Below are 15,921 nucleotides of genomic sequence, written 5' to 3'. Positions count from 1 at the left end.
CCACATGGAGCCGTACATTTCCTACTTAAAAAAAGTATCAACAACTCACACCATATGGACAGTTTCTGCCTTCATCAATGTGAATTATCAAGTGTATCCTCATTTTCTGTGCCACTGCATAAAGCCTGAACATGCACTTGATTTGTGCAGCAAAAAGAGCTGGCAGAGGTCAGAGCTTTACTGAGACTATTTGAGGGAGTGCCTCTTTTTAAGTTCTTCTTCTTTTTGCCCCCAACCAACCGCAGTCATAATAAAACAGTCTTAGCAATCAAGTGTTCGAACGCTCTCCTCACCTTTGACAATTGCTTCTTTTGTAAATTTTGGAATAATTAGCTTCAGAAAAAAATCCATGACAGTGGACTGAGCGACCTGTCAAGAGTCAATATAGTACTTTACACTGATAACACATGCAAACAGGCACCCCCAAACGTCAGAGTGCTGCTATGCCAGGGGCTCACTACATACTGGGAACAAATGAGCGATTTTCCAGTCTGACGGGGATTTGAACTCAGGTCACAAGCACACCGCTTTAACGGCTCTCTCATATGACGCAATTGTCAAAAACACTCAGAGGCTTCATAGCTCAATGTTTTAATATGACTAAGATTGTTTAAAAAAAAAAAAATTAAAGGAAAAATGCCCACACTGGAAGAAGAGACATTATCTTTAAAGTCGTTAATGACTGTGAATTATTAAGCAAGTCAACCGAGGTTCAGAATGAGTCATAAAAATAAAAATTCCTGGAAAAGAAATTGACTGAGTTCCGAATGGGTAGTCAGTCAGAAACAACATGGCTCACGAGCAGCTGAGGGCTCAGACACGTCACTTCTAATATAAAAAGTTCTTTGTTGCACTTTGTATCTTCTGTCTGAATGTTAGCCCTTAACACACAAACATTCTTCAGCAAACCAAGAAATACAATTAAAATGTTCTGACCAAGAGTGCTGGTCAATCCTATGTTTGCAGTTCCTTTTTACAATCTATATACAGAACCAAAAGCAAATGTTAAAACGTTTAAAATGGTACATCCAAAACATTGGTAGCTCAGAAGATGACAATACTTACATCGTAATTACAGGGTTACAATCGTGTTGCTTTGCAACCAAAATGGGCTTATTAATTTGGTAAGTATTTGGCTCCTTGGTGTGCTTGCCGTGCTGCAGAAAACCCCACCTACTACACACAGTGGGAAAGTTTTTAATACATTCAACAGAAAAACACAGACATTTTAAGCTTTAAAAAATTTAATTAAAGCTAAAAGCTTCTCGATGCAATCGGAATAAAACTTAGAAAACGGATTCTGTGCAACACAATGAAGCACAGTGAGGCGTGGTTATTTTTTCAAAGAGTATTTCTATTTATCGTGTCGGTATTCCACCTCTGAACATAAGAGTGATCCCTGACAGCTGCATCTCCAGCCTGAAAACAGACATATTCTTCATAATGTCAACAGCCTACTGGCACAGCAAATGCCGATGAGCAGGCTGAGCCAAAGGAGTGTGGATAAAGTGCTGCTCTCTGATTGTCTGCACCACCGGGAGGTTTACAGGAGAGCAACAAAAGAGGTTTGGTCAATAGCATAAAGTGTGAGGAGTGTGTTTGTGCCTGAAAACCCCTGATCAGAACCACCCTGAGCTAACAACGACAACTCCCAGGACCAATCTCAGAAATCAAACACCCTACCCAACCCTTTGATTAGAACTCTAACCTGGAGAAAAAGACTATTATAGTGCAAACGCTGCCGTTGTCCTCAACACATTCCCCTGTTACTGGTTAGCGGGATGATGGCTGAGTGGAGTGGGCTGTTGTTTCGAGCCAGTCTTGGAGCATGGGAAGGTTCCTGTCCATCCAATGCTGGTTCAGCCTGATTGTTTCCAGGGCTTCTTGCACAATCCGCAAATGAGAGCCATAATCCTTCAAACTGGAGAAGAAAGCCTGCACCTGCACAGAATTTAAAGTGACCAAATTAGATTTAGTGTAACACACTGACAGACAAAAAGAAAACACTTTATACACACCACAAGAAGTGCATGGGAAATCAGGGAGTCATACAAAATAAATCATCGAAAGCTCTTACTGATCTTCGCAGCAGATACAGAAATAAGATGTATAGTCGGTGCAAATCCAATTGGGAGTGGTGACAAATACTCGTACAAAATTCAAGTGTTCCCCAGGAAAGGGTTGGATTTATCAACTTCATTAGGTGTGGGCATGTTGTAATCTGAACACAAATTCAGCCAATTAGCATGACACCTGTCCTGCCTTTTAAACCAGAGTGCACCAGGTGCTGTGGTATTCAAAAACTAAGTGCAGGAATAAGGATTTCTAGTAAGCTAAAAGATAAACGCTAACCTGTGTGGTGGAACTCTCTACATCAGCAAAGACATGCACCAAAGAACTGTCCTTCTGCAAATTTATTAAAGTTATGCAAAGAAATGAGGACCATAATATGCTAGTACACACTGCTGCAAGTGCAGCCAAGCAGAGTGTACAGTACATGTGTTACGAACCTGCTTATGTGTGGCACGTCTGACATGTTGCGTTCTTTGCACAGTGCTAGACAGGGACATCCCTGCTTATTTCAGCAAGACAATGCCAAGCCACATTCTGCACGTGTTACAACAGCGTGGCTTTGTAGTAAAAGAGTACAAGTACTAGACTGGCCTGCCTGCAGTCCAGACCTGTTGCCTATTGAAAATGTGTGGCGTACTATGAAGCGCAAAATACGACAAAGGAGACCCCAGACTGTTGAACAACTGAAGTCATACATCAAGCAAGAATGGGAAAGAATTGCACCTACAAAGCTTCAACAATTAGTGTCCTCAGTTCCCAAACGCTTATTGAGTGTTGTTAGAAGGAAAGGTGATGTAACACAGTGGTAAACATACCACTGTCCCAGCTTTTTTGAAACATGTTGCAGGCATCCATTTCAAAATGAGCAAATATCTGCACAAAAACAAAGTTTATCAGTTTAATAAGCTGTGCTCCTCAAAAAATTTTGGGCATGCTGAAAATTGCATGCCAGCGTGTGACTCATACATCCCACAAATGCTGCCACAAATGCATAAGTTGTAGGTAAGTTATGTGATTGTTGGCACACGTTTCTTGTAATTTACTCATAAGGCTAAATACTTCCATTAATGCTGGCCACTGATTGGCTGAAACCTGCAGTCTTCATGCAAACAGACTGTTTCATTCACACATGGTGTAAATCTGACTTGTTCATTTCAGTCCAATTCACCAGCACAGATGTACATAAATCCACGCAAAGCTCCTGATTTGTGAAAATAATGTCTGGAAATACTTTAATTCGTGGCTGGAAACTCAGTGTTTTAAAGCAAGTCCCTCTGTGGTTTTTCTGCTCCAGGTGCATTTCTCATTCAGTTGTCACGCACTGATCACAAAAAGGAGCACTGTGATGATTTAAACTCTTAGAACGCCGTCGCTGTGGTGTGATCATCAGATGACCTGATCCATCGATCAGGGTGATCACACCTAATTAATGCGCTGTAACTCTTTAAAGCGCCGTCGCTGTGATCATCAGACGACCTGGTCGATTGATCAGGTGAGGTCACGCCTAATTAATGCGCTGTTTAAACATTTGAAGCGCCGTCTCTGTCGGTGATCACCACACCAACAGATCACACAGCACCTCAGTCAAATCACACCTGAAAGCTTGTAAGTTTAAATCATCACAGAGTTTCATTATTCAGGTCTGTGATGACTTGATCAGGTCGGGTGACTGATTAGACCAGAAAGCAGCCGGCACTTTAGACGTTTAAAGAGTCACAGCACTCCAATCATTCATGACAGCATTTACCACAGTGAGCCGACTCATCAGCATTCTGTACACAATGAAAATGGTCCAGGAAGATAAAAAATTTAAATAAAAAATAAAATAACATTAAATTACTCTGTGACTGGCACCACACCGCGCAGTACCGACCCGAACCACTGGGTGTAAACAGGCTGTCGGCATACACTGGCTAATCATCAAGGGGTGACAGCTGCAGTAATTTATTAAACGTACACCAGCGTTTTTAATATGGCCAGCATACGCAGGCTAAATCGTCAAGGTGTGACAGGGCCTTTATAGACATTATCTCGACGTATTTCGACTTATGAGTAACTTACAAGTAGCGTGTGTCAACAATCGCGTAACTTACCTATAACTTATGACCAGTGGTGGGCACAGTTCCACTAATCCGCTAACCACTAATTATCAAAGATAATGTTTTCATTATCGGATTAGCTTTTCAGATAACTTTGAAAACCATTATCGGACTAATTATCTTCAATAAGTTTTGGCCTGATAATTTTGAGGCCTCTAACGTATTTATAACGTACAACAGAAGAAATGCATTTGAGACGCTCTGATCAGGCTCCACTTGGACAACAGCATTAAACTCTTTGTATATTGTGCCTAAAACGCTCGTGAATATATTCTTTGGGTTTATAGACGCTGTTATTGTGTTTGTTTTTTTGTAAAAATGCCAGAAGAAGCTCAGGTTGCTCCTCCATTATTTTCAATTGGAATCATTGCAATCGATTCCTGTTTGCTATTTAGAGTCCTGCTTATGTCAAACACTGTCTGTCGTCTTTGTTCCAGAGTAATATATACATAAGATGTCTGAAATTCAGTCTGCATTTATTAAATTCCATGCGTCTTAAACGTAGCAGACACGGATTATCTGGAATTTTGTTTGGGCAAGTTATCACGGTCTCTACTGCCACCTACTGGCCAATAGTGTTCATGGCAGTATTCGCCCTAAAGCTGGGCAGACACTGCACAATATTTTCAACCGTTGTACTCGGCTCCAGCTCAAACTGTATGACAAAACCGCACAGTGTAAAAGTTCAGAGCTCACGATTTATGTTCTCACACTATACGGCCCGATGCTCTGATGCAATCTGACTGCTCACATTATACGTTCAAAAACCATGTCAGACTCGTGTTTCCAGAAGCAAAATGTACACAGATGCTTTTTTTTTTTTCAAAGTTTATTTACATTTCTTATTTTTACAAAAACTCTCGATGGGAGACATCAAAGTAAAAAAAATACAAGACTTTACATGAATTGAAGAAAGGGAGGAAAAGAAACAGAAGCTGCTCTCCCAAAGAGATGATCACTGTTTATGCTCTCTCCAATTCCGCATCGGTGTTTGCACATACACAGTGCGAGAGGTTGGATGCTTGTAGCGCTTCAGCAGTGGGATACCCTCACAACGGCCGACCAGAATATCAAACAGGTTTGATTTTCATCCGACCATACGATTGCCAATCAGGAGGTGGTCCTGAGAGGTTAAACACAGCTCATTACTCCATGTATACTACACGATGCAGGATGCGCGATTAAGATGAAACTCAGCGCGATCCAAAAAATTCTTGCACGAGTGAAAAATCGTCTGAAAAAGTGCCAAAACTCACACAGTGTAAGCCCATCTTAAGTACTGAGCGTCTGGGCACCAGTAGTTGTCAGTGTTCTATTTATTTTGACACTGGTTATATCAGATGATTATTTAATTACAACTTGGCTTTTTTTTTGAAAATGCCCTTTTTTTTTTTACAAATAAAAAATGGCATATTTTACAAAAGCATGTTTATCTGTAAACACCAACACACGACACACCTCACATTAACGTGTTGGTTTACCTAGAATGAATGAGTCAACCAATCAGTGCTAGAGGAGGCACATTTTACCCATAATCCCTTTGGCATCTGTCTGTTTGTTACAAAACTTCAGAATTAGTGCATTATTCAACATTAAAAGATATATGTTTTAACTTTGTACAAATGACAGAATTGACATTAATGGAGTTATTCTAGCAGTATTAATTTTTAATTGGTTAATTAAGTATTTATTAATTAATGAATCTGTTAGCTGTAGCTTCTGATACATTTTTGGGTGGTTTATCGGTTTAGCTTTATAAAAGATAACTTTTCAGTTAGTTGATTATTTGTTAGCGAAGCTAATTTTTTGGTTAGCTGTGCCCACCACTGCTTATGACCCATGTATGTGGGATGTATAAGCCATACGCTGTCATGTGTCGAAAATATTATCCACAAACGTTTTTCACGAATCGCTGTACTATGACATATACTAGCATGCTTCAACATGCTCTTAACTTATACAAAACTTACCCATAACTTATTAGACTTACGCCAGCGCATTTTCAATAAGTCGGCATACGCTGGCTAAATCGTCATGGTGTGACAGGGCCATAATGAACCTATTCAGGTACTGATTCGCTTGAGGTTCCTAGTGTAACAACAATATTTCTGAACGGGCAGCATTCAGTGTTATCATTGTTTCTGCACAAAATGATTATGGATAGATTGCTTTTGTGGTTTGCACATGGTATAGGCTACTTTCAATTAGACTTTCATAATGGGTCTCTAAAATATGTATAATATATAGATATGTGCCATTACAAAAAATCCATACCTGGTTCAGGTGCGTTTCAGTGGAGAACTGGCAGGTGGCAGACTTTAGGATTTTCTGGATGGAATAGGAACCCAAAGGGAACCTAGTGGCAACAGAATGCATTTATTGCTTCCTGTTCCATTCCAAGTCACTCGTGATCTTGTTACTATTGTTGTAATACATTTTGTGAAGCTGGTGGGGACCACTTACTTCTCTGTGAGGCAGTTCCAGTTTTGCTGTATGAAATCCCAGACAAGCAAGTAGCCAGCAAAGTCTTTACTGACAGTGGTGACGACTGATGGAAACTCATTTGTCTGGATAATGTCTCCCCTGAGAGCAGCTTTCAAAATCCTACAAAGAATGATAAGACTAACAGTACACTCACCCAAACATGAGAAAGAATTCATTTTTGAGTATGTACATTTACACTAGGCCAAATCAAAACACAAGTTGCCCAAAGATACCTAAGGTTTCAGATGTACTCCATGAGCAAGTGCATTGGCAACACTTAATTTCAATTTCAATTTATTTTAATTTATATTGCGCCAAATCACAACAGAGTACCCCAAGGAGCTTCACATAGGCAAGGTCTAACCTTACTAACCCCCAGAGCAACAGTGGTAAGGAAAAACTCCCTCTGAGGAAGAAACCTCAAGCAGACCAGACTCAAAGGGGTGACACTCTGCTTGGGCCATGCTACAGATATAAATTACAGAACAATTCACAGAACAATTCACGGACGTATATACAAGAAATGCTGTTGGTGCACAGGACAGGAGGGTCACCAACACAAATACAACTCCCATTTCTGGATGGAGCTGCACCTTAAACAGAGAGAAAAAACAGAATCAGGCATCAGAAAAACAAGAAATACTGTATAATTTGCCAGCATTAATCAACAAGAAAAACAGAAGAAATACTAAGGTGATCGCCGGCCACTAGCCCTAAGCTTCACTGAAAGACCCAGAATTTAGATAAAGTTGAGGCCGCAGCCCGCTCCAGTTACTAATAAAACAAATTAAAAGAGTAAAAAGCAGAAAACAAAACTGTACCAGTATGCTAGCCATACGAAAAGGAAAAGAAGTGCGTCTTAAGTCTGGACTTGAAAGTCTCCGCAGAATCTGACTGTTTAATTGATGCAGGGAGATCATTCCACAGAACAGGGGCACGATAAGTGAAAGCTCTGTGACCCGCAGTCCTGCACCCTGAGAACGTAAAGCCCAGGCCGATACGTAAGGTTTAATTAGGTCAGCTAAGTAGGGAGGTGCCAGTCCGTGAACAATATTATAGACTAGTAGTAGAACACTTGGAAGGAAAAACTCAGGCATTAAATAGTATTAACATATATTGTGAATATCTATCACAATATATAATTTATTAATGCTGCCAGTTTGAAAAGTATCCTTATGTCTGAAATCTGAAGAAAGTAGCAGGCTCAAGTTATACTTTAGGTCTTTCAGTGAATACTATCAATTATTATTGCTAGTGTATGTCTAAAACTTTTATTGTGAAAAATCAGAACAGGATACGTCCATCTGCTTGCATGTTGCTAGACACCGGCTTCATCCATGCTTCACTATAATGCCGCGTTCACACCGGACAACACACGAGCGACGGCGGCGACAGGTTGCCATGTAATCCCTATGGAAGGATGCGTTGTGGCGCCAAAAAAGTCCAAGCCACGCAATGCAACGTGATGATGCCAATTAAGTGATTTTGAGCGATTGCTGCGTTTGTGGCGCTATATCGCGTTGCATCATGTCGCGTTGCCCTCTTCCCCAATGCTGCGTTCACACCGGACTACATGCAATGCCACAAATTCGCATCCCTCGCCTGGCGATGGACGCATCACCATTGCCCGGTGGGTCGCTCTGCTTTCGCTGCGAAAATTCGCCCAATGCATCATCAAATAGGAGGACCTTCCATTCCGCTCACCGTCAAGTCAACATGCTGGACCTTGATCACACGGTGCGAGCTGCTGTGCTCTGTTTGTTGTGGAAAGCTGACAAACAACGCCAGCGGCACAGTCCCTGGGTTCACAACATCCTCATGAGACGTTCCCAATTCGGGGAGTTTCATTATTTGCTGCAGGAGCTGCGTCTGGATGACAGCTGCTTTAAGCGGTACTTCCGCCTCTCCAGGACCCAGTTTGAGGACCTCCTGTCCCGTTAGTGCGCGCACATGTGAACAATTAAAAAAAAAAAACTGGCTGCTGCGGTGATGCTGCTCGCTCACCACTCCAACTCTGTCATAACTGTGTTATAAACCAGTCACCATTTGTTTTATTATACATCTGTGTAGTTAATAAATAAAATAATCTTCACGGACGATTCGTTCGCGTGCGCATGTGAAAAAAAAAAACTGGCTGCTGCTGCTGTTCGCTCTCCCCTCAAACTCTGTCATAATTGTGAAATAAAGGACAAAAGGGACATAAGTCCTGCTCACAGGCTGGCTGCCAGAGACAGGACATGTCCACATCAAGTATAAACTCCAGACATCTCCATGTCACTACATATCTAGTCCCTGATTGGTCATCGCGACGTGACAAAAATTCAGATTTTTCAACTTGGGGTGGAGGGCAACTGGACGCGATATCACGTCACAAATGCACCAATCGCTCGAAATAGCTTCATTTGCATCGCATTGCGTGGCTTGGACTTTTTTGGTGCCACAACATGTCCTTCCATAGGGATTACATGGCAACCTGTCACCGCCATCGCTCACATGTTGTCCGGTGTGAACGCGGCACAAGTTGAATTGCCCGGTGTGTCGCTCTGCTTTCGCTGCAAAAATTCGCCCCAATGCGACATCAAATAGGAGGAGCTTCCATTCTGCTCGCCATCAAGTCAACATGCCGGACCTTGATCACACGGAGTGAGTTGCTGTGTTCTATTTGTTGTGGAAAGCTGACAAACGTCGCCAGCGGCGCCATCCCTGGGTTCACAACATCCTTATGAGATGTTCCCAATTCGGGGAGATTCAGTATTTGCTGCAGTAGTGACGGCCGCTTTCAGCGGTACTTCCACCTCTCCGGGACCCAGTTTGAGGACCTCCTGTCCTCGCCTGGCGATGGACGCGAATTTGTGATGTCGTGTGTCGTCCGGTGTGAAAGTGGCATTACACCAAAAGATGGCGATATAGCAAAAGACCTTGGGAAATGCTGAATTTGTCATTTGTCAAGAACAAGTTTACTCCATGTAGAAGGTATGCCCCATCATCTCCTCAGCCCTTATCAGCGGGGACTTGGTGGACAGGTTCCCAGACTTAGGGTTTTTGAGCATTCACATTGAGGAAGACTTGACCTGGAGCTCCAACACCACTGCTGTCACGAAGAAGGCAGAGCAGATGCTGCACTTCCTGAGAATAGTCAGGAAGAACTCTCCGACACAAAAACTGCTCCCGAGATGCTGCATCTGTGTGTGGTTTAACAGCTGCACCACTGTTGAGAGGAAGGCCCTCCAGAGGATCATTAACACTGCCCAGAAGATCATCAGTTGCCCTCTCCCCATTCTGAAAGAACTATATACTTCCCGCTGTCTCAAAAGAGCCCAGAACATTTTACAAGATCCAACTCATCCTGGAGACTTGCCACTTGAACTGCTGTCCTCAGGCAAATGGTTCAGGACAATAACAACACAGACAAATAGATTAAAAAAATAGCTTATATCCCAAAGCATTAACAGCACTCAAAGCTGTGTAAAGTTGACTCTTAAGCAATATTCAAGAGGATTGTGTCAGAGCAGATGAATATAAAAAGAGTATGGGCTTTAATTCCACTATTGGTTGCATGACCTTTGACCTTGAATAAGCTCAAAAAGTTAACTGAAGGTCATAAATGTTGAGACCATATGGTTTAAACCTGGTGAAAGGGTTGTGTACTGGTCAGATATAAAGTGGTTCAGTTTTTGACAGAATTGATCAAATATCAAGGCTAGGTCAGCCAGTCTTCATTCCCAGCTGGAGATAAAGAGTGACGCTGTCTGTGTGTTCTGGCAGTGCACCGTCACACCATCCTATTAACTGAAGATGCAGCTTTGATCTTTTTGCAACAGTAAACCACATGACTACAGAATCATTCACGAGGAGGACAAAACAGACACAGGCACTTACCATATGATCTTCCGTGGGTTCTGAGTGGATGCTAGGCCATGGAGTATGTTTTTTTTTCTCTGCGTCATTGGTGACTCTTGGGTATCTTTCCTTCAAAGCTTCCCAACTTTCATCTGAGTGAGCAGCCACAGAGAACACAGTTCTCTGCAGGTCACCTGGGATCCTGCACAAACACAAGGAGCTTTTCTCTCATCACAGCGCCTTTCAAGTCCCTGTTATAATTTTAATGATTGAATCTATTATAACCAGCCACATCCCTGACCTAATACTCCCAACACACTAGAGGTCAAATGAGCCCGAATCGTGTCCGAATGAAAATTCAACCAACATTTGGGGAGTGTCGAGGTGCATTCGAAAACGTCAGACAGCATTCTTAGAGCAGTCTAAACAGTTGGGCACAGTCGTGCAGCCGCAATGAATGTTTTGTACATGTTCAAAGCAGTCGTGGCGCAGTCGAGGTGGAACCACTATGGAACAGCAGTCGAAGTGCCGTCTGACTGCAATCTGACTGCATTCTAAACAATTGGACTGCGTGAAAACAGCATTTGTGACATTTTGATCGCATTCGGCGTGTTTCCACATCGAACGGCGGCCTAATGTCCCGAATGTGCCTGAAGACACCATGAGTAGGCCCCAAGTGCTGCTCTGCCGAACTACAATCATACGGTTTGTAAGTACATTCTTATCCTTCTTACTGCAATCTGGCAGCTGTCCAGGTACTCTTACTGTGTTCCACATACATTTGTACTGTGTTTGGAGGTTCATTCGTACGGCACATGTACAGTAGTGTTCAGAATAACAGTAGTGCTATGTGACTAAAAAGATTAATCCAGGTTTTGAGTATATTTCTTATTGTTACATGGGAAACAAGGTACCAGTAGATTCAGTAGATCATCAACCATCATCAATTTTATTTATATAGCGCCAAATCACAACAAACAGTTGCCCCAAGGCGCTTTATATTGTAAGGCAAGGCCATACAATAATTACGGAAAAAACCCAACGGTCAAAACGACCCCCTGTGAGCAAGCACTTGGCGACAGTGGGAAGGAAAAACTCCCTTTTAACAGGAAGAAACCTCCAGCAGAACCAGGCTCAGGGAGGGGCAGTCTTCTGCTGGGACTGGTTGGGGCTGAGGGAGAGAACCAAGAAAAAGACATGCTGTGGAGGGGAGCAGAGATCAATCACTAAGGATTAAATGCAGAGTGGTGCATACAGAGCAAAAAGAGAAAGAAACACTCAGTGCATCATGGGAACCCCCCAGCAGTCTAAGTCTATAGCAGCATAACTAAGGGATGGTTCAGGGTCACCTGATCCAGCCCTAACTATAAGCTTTAGCAAAAAGGAAAGTTTTAAGCCTAATCTTAAAAGTAGAGAGGGTGTCTGTCTCCCTGATCTGAATTGGGAGCTGGTTCCACAGGAGAGGAGCCTGAAAGCTGAAGGCTCTGCCTCCCATTCTACTCTTACAAACCCTATGAACTACAAGTAAGCCTGCAGTCTGAGAGCGAAGCGCTCTATTGGGGTGATATGGTACTATGAGGTCCCTAAGATAAGATGGGACCTGATTATTCAAAACCTTATAAGTAAGAAGAAGAATTTTAAATTCTATTCTAGAATTAACAGGAAGCCAATGAAGAGAGGCCAATATGTGTGAGATAAGCTCTCTCCTTCTAGTCCCCGCTAGTACTCTAGCTGCAGCATTTTGAATTAACTGAAGGCTTTTCAGGGAACTTTTAGGACAACCTGATAATAATGAATTACAATAGTCCAGCCTAGAGGAAATAAATGCATGAATTAGTTTTTCAGCATCACTCTGAGACAAGACCTTTCTAATTTTAGAGATATTGCGCAAATGCAAAAAGCAGTCCTACATATTTGTTTAATATGCGCATTGAATGACATATCCTGATCAAAAATGACTCCAAGATTTCTCACAGTATTACTAGAGGTCAGGGTAATGCCATCCAGAGTAAGGATCTGGTTAGACACCATGTTTCTAAGATTTGTGGGGCCAAGTACAATAACTTCAGTTTTATCTGAGTTTAAAAGCAGGAAATTAGAGGTCATCCATGTCTTTATGTCTGTAAGACAATCCTGCAGTTTAGCTAATTGGTGTGTGTCCTCTGGCTTCATGGATAGATAAAGCTGGGTATCATCTACGTAACAATGAAAATTTAAGCAATGCCGTCTAATAATACTGCCTAAGGGAAGCATGTATAAAGTGAATAAAATTGGTCCTAGCACAGAACCTTGTGGAACTCCATAATTAACCTTAGTCTGTGAAGAAGATTCCCCATTTACATATAAAATTTTATGGTCAACAGTATCAAAAGCAGCACTGAGGTCTAACAGAACAAGCACAGAAATGAGTCCACTGTCTGAGGCCATAAGAAGATCATTTGTAACCTTCACTAATGCTGTTTCTGTACTATGATGAATTCTAAAACCTGACTGAAACTCTTCAAATAGACCATTCCTCTGCAGATGATCAGTTAGCTGTTTTACAACTACCCTTTCAAGAATTTTTGAGAGAAAAGGAAGGTTGGAGATTGGCCTATAATTAGCTAAGATAGCTGGGTCAAGTGATGGCTTTTTAAGTAATGGTTTAATTACTGCCACCTTAAAAGTCTGTGGTACATAGCCAACTAATAAAGATAGATTGATCATATTTAAGATCAAAATTAATTGCCCCTGGTGGGATGAATAAAGTTGTCTAAGTCTAAGAAGCATTAAATAATGGTAGGGCTTCCTTGAGCAGCGTGGTAGGAATGGGGTCTAATAGACATGTTGATGGTTTGGATGAAGTAACTAATGAAAATAACTCAGACAGAACAATCTGAGAGAAAGAGTCTAACCAAATACCGGCATCACTGAAAGCAGCCAAAGATAACGATACGTCTTTGGGATGGTTATGAGTAATTTTTTCTCTAATAGTTAAAATTTTATTAGCAAAGAAAGTCATGAAGTCATTACTAGTTAAAGTTAAAGGAATACTCGGCTCAATAGAGCTCTGACTCTTTGTCAGCCTGGCTACAGTGCTGAAAAGAAACCTGGGGTTGTTCTTATTTTCTTCAATTAGTGATGAGTAGTAAGATGTCCTAGCTTTACGGAGGGCTTTTTTATAGAGGAACAGACTCTTTTTCCAGGCTAAGTGAAGATCTTCTAAATTAGTGAGATGCCATTTCCTCTCCAGCTTACGGGTTATCTGCTTTAAGCTGCGAGTGTGTGAGTTATACCACGGAGTCAGGCACTTCTGATTTAAAGCTCTCTTTTTCAGAGGAGCATCCAAAGTTGTCTTCAATGAGGATGTAAAACTATTGTGAGATACTCTATCTCACTTACAGAGTTTAAGTAGATACTCTGCACTGTGTTGGTATATGGCATTAGAGAACATAAAGAAGGAATCATATCCTTAAACCTAGTTACAGCGCTTTCTGAAAGACTTCTAGTGTAATGAAACTTATTCCCCACTGCTGGGTAGTCCATCAGAGTAAATGTAAATGTTATTAAGAAATGATCAGACAGAAGGGAGTTTTCAGGGAATACTGTTAAGTCTTCAATTTCCATACCATAAGTCAGAACAAGATCTAAGATATAATTAAAGTGGTGGGTGGACTCATTTACATTTTGAGCAAAGCCAATTGAGTCTAATAATAGATTAAATGCAGTGTTGAGGCTGTCATTCTCAGCATCTGTGTGGATGTTAAAATCGCCCACTATAATTATCTTATCTGAGCTAAGCACTAAGTCAGAAAAAAGGTCTGAAAATTCACAGAGAAACTCACAGTAACAACCAGGAGGACGATAGATAACAACAAATAAAACTGGTTTTTGGGACTTCCAATTTGGATGGACAAGACTAAGAGTCAAGCTTTCAAATTAATTAAAGCTCTGTCTGGGTTTTTGATTAATTAATAAGCTGGAATGGAAGATTGCTGCTAATCCTCCGCCTCGGCCCGTGCTACGAGCATTCTGGCAGTTAGTGTGACTCGTGGGTGTTGACTCATTTAAACTAACATATTCATCCTGCTGTAACCAGGTTTCTGTAAGGCAGAATAAATCAATATGTTGATCAATTATTATATCATTTACTAACAGGGACTTAGAAGAGAGAGACCTAATGTTTAATAGACCACATTTAACTGTTTTAGTCTGTGGTGCAGTTGAAGGTGCTATATTATTTTTTCTTTTTGAATTTTTATGCTTAAATAGATTTTTGCTGGTTATTGGTGGTCTGGGAGCAGGCACCCTCTCTACGGGGATGGGGTAATGAGGGGATGGCAGGGGGAGAGAAGCTGCAGAGAGGTGTGTAAGACTACAACTCTGCTTCCTGGTCCCAACCCTGGATAGTCACGGTTTGGAGGATTTAAGAAAATTGGCCAGATTTCTAGAAATGAGAGCTGCTCCATCCAAAGTGGGATGGATGCCGTCTCTCCTAACAAGACCAGGTTTTCCCCAGAAGCTTTGCCAATTATCTATGAAGCCCACCTCATTTTTTGGACACCACTCAGACAGCCAGCAATTCAAGGAGAACATGCGGCTAAACATGTCACTCCCGGTCCGATTGGGGAGGGGCCCAGAGAAAACTACAGAGTCCGACATTGTTTTTGCAAAGTTACACACCGACGTGAATTACAATCTTACCAAATTTACGCTTAGCCTTAGCCAGCAGTTTCAAATTTCCTTCAATGTCGACTGCTCTGGCCCCCGGAAGACAACTGACTATGGTTGCTGGTGTCGCTAACTTCACATTTCTCAAAACAGAGTCGCCAATAACCAGAGTTTGATCCTCGGCGGGTGTGTCGCCGAGTGGGGAAAAACGGTTAGAAATGTGAACGGGTTGGCGGTGTACACAGGGCTTCTGTTTATGGCTACGCTTCCTCCTCACAGTCACCCAGTCGGCCTGCTTTCCCGGCTGCTCGGGATCTGCCAGAGGGAAACTAACGGCGGCTAAGCTACCTTGATCCGCACCGATTACAGGGTCCTGGCTAGCTGTAGAATTTTCCACGGTGCGGAGCCGAGTCTTCAATTCGCCCAGCCTGGCCTCCAAAGCTACGAATAAGCTACACTTATTACAAGTACCATTACTGCTAAATGAGGCCGAGGAATAACTAAACATTTCACACCCAGAGCAGAAAAGTGCGGGAGAGACAGGAGAAGCCGCCATGCTAAACCGGCTAAGAGCTAGTAGCTGCGCTAAGCTAGCGGATTCCTAAAAACACACAAAGTGAATAATGTGTAAATAATTTAGAGGTGATTCAGCAGAGGGAGTGCTTTAGTTAAGGCACGTGAAGATTACACTGTGAAGCAAATCATTATCTAGGTAACTAGAGCAATCTAACTGCGCAGATTAAACAGCTAACAGATGCAGCAAAACACCGCTGTG

The 15,921-nt window shown here is 42.0% G+C and overlaps 1 protein-coding gene across 1 annotated transcript in view; it reads right to left on the bottom strand.

The window, feature by feature from the left end:
• Positions 1 to 209: 209 nt before the first annotated feature.
• Positions 210 to 15,921, bottom strand: part of lnpep (leucyl/cystinyl aminopeptidase) — a 90,914-nt gene continuing 75,202 nt past the window's right edge. The window contains 5 exon segments of the mRNA XM_034170173.1: positions 210 to 1,941; positions 6,447 to 6,528; positions 6,636 to 6,776; positions 10,536 to 10,582; positions 10,584 to 10,698. Of these exon segments, the coding sequence (XP_034026064.1) occupies positions 1,774 to 1,941; positions 6,447 to 6,528; positions 6,636 to 6,776; positions 10,536 to 10,582; positions 10,584 to 10,698 (553 nt within the window). The 3' untranslated portion in view covers positions 210 to 1,773.

This window comes from Thalassophryne amazonica, chromosome 5 (genome assembly GCF_902500255.1).
Source record: "Thalassophryne amazonica chromosome 5, fThaAma1.1, whole genome shotgun sequence".
NCBI classification, from domain to species: domain Eukaryota; kingdom Metazoa; phylum Chordata; class Actinopteri; order Batrachoidiformes; family Batrachoididae; genus Thalassophryne; species Thalassophryne amazonica.
This window is presented reverse-complemented; position numbering and strand designations above follow the sequence as displayed.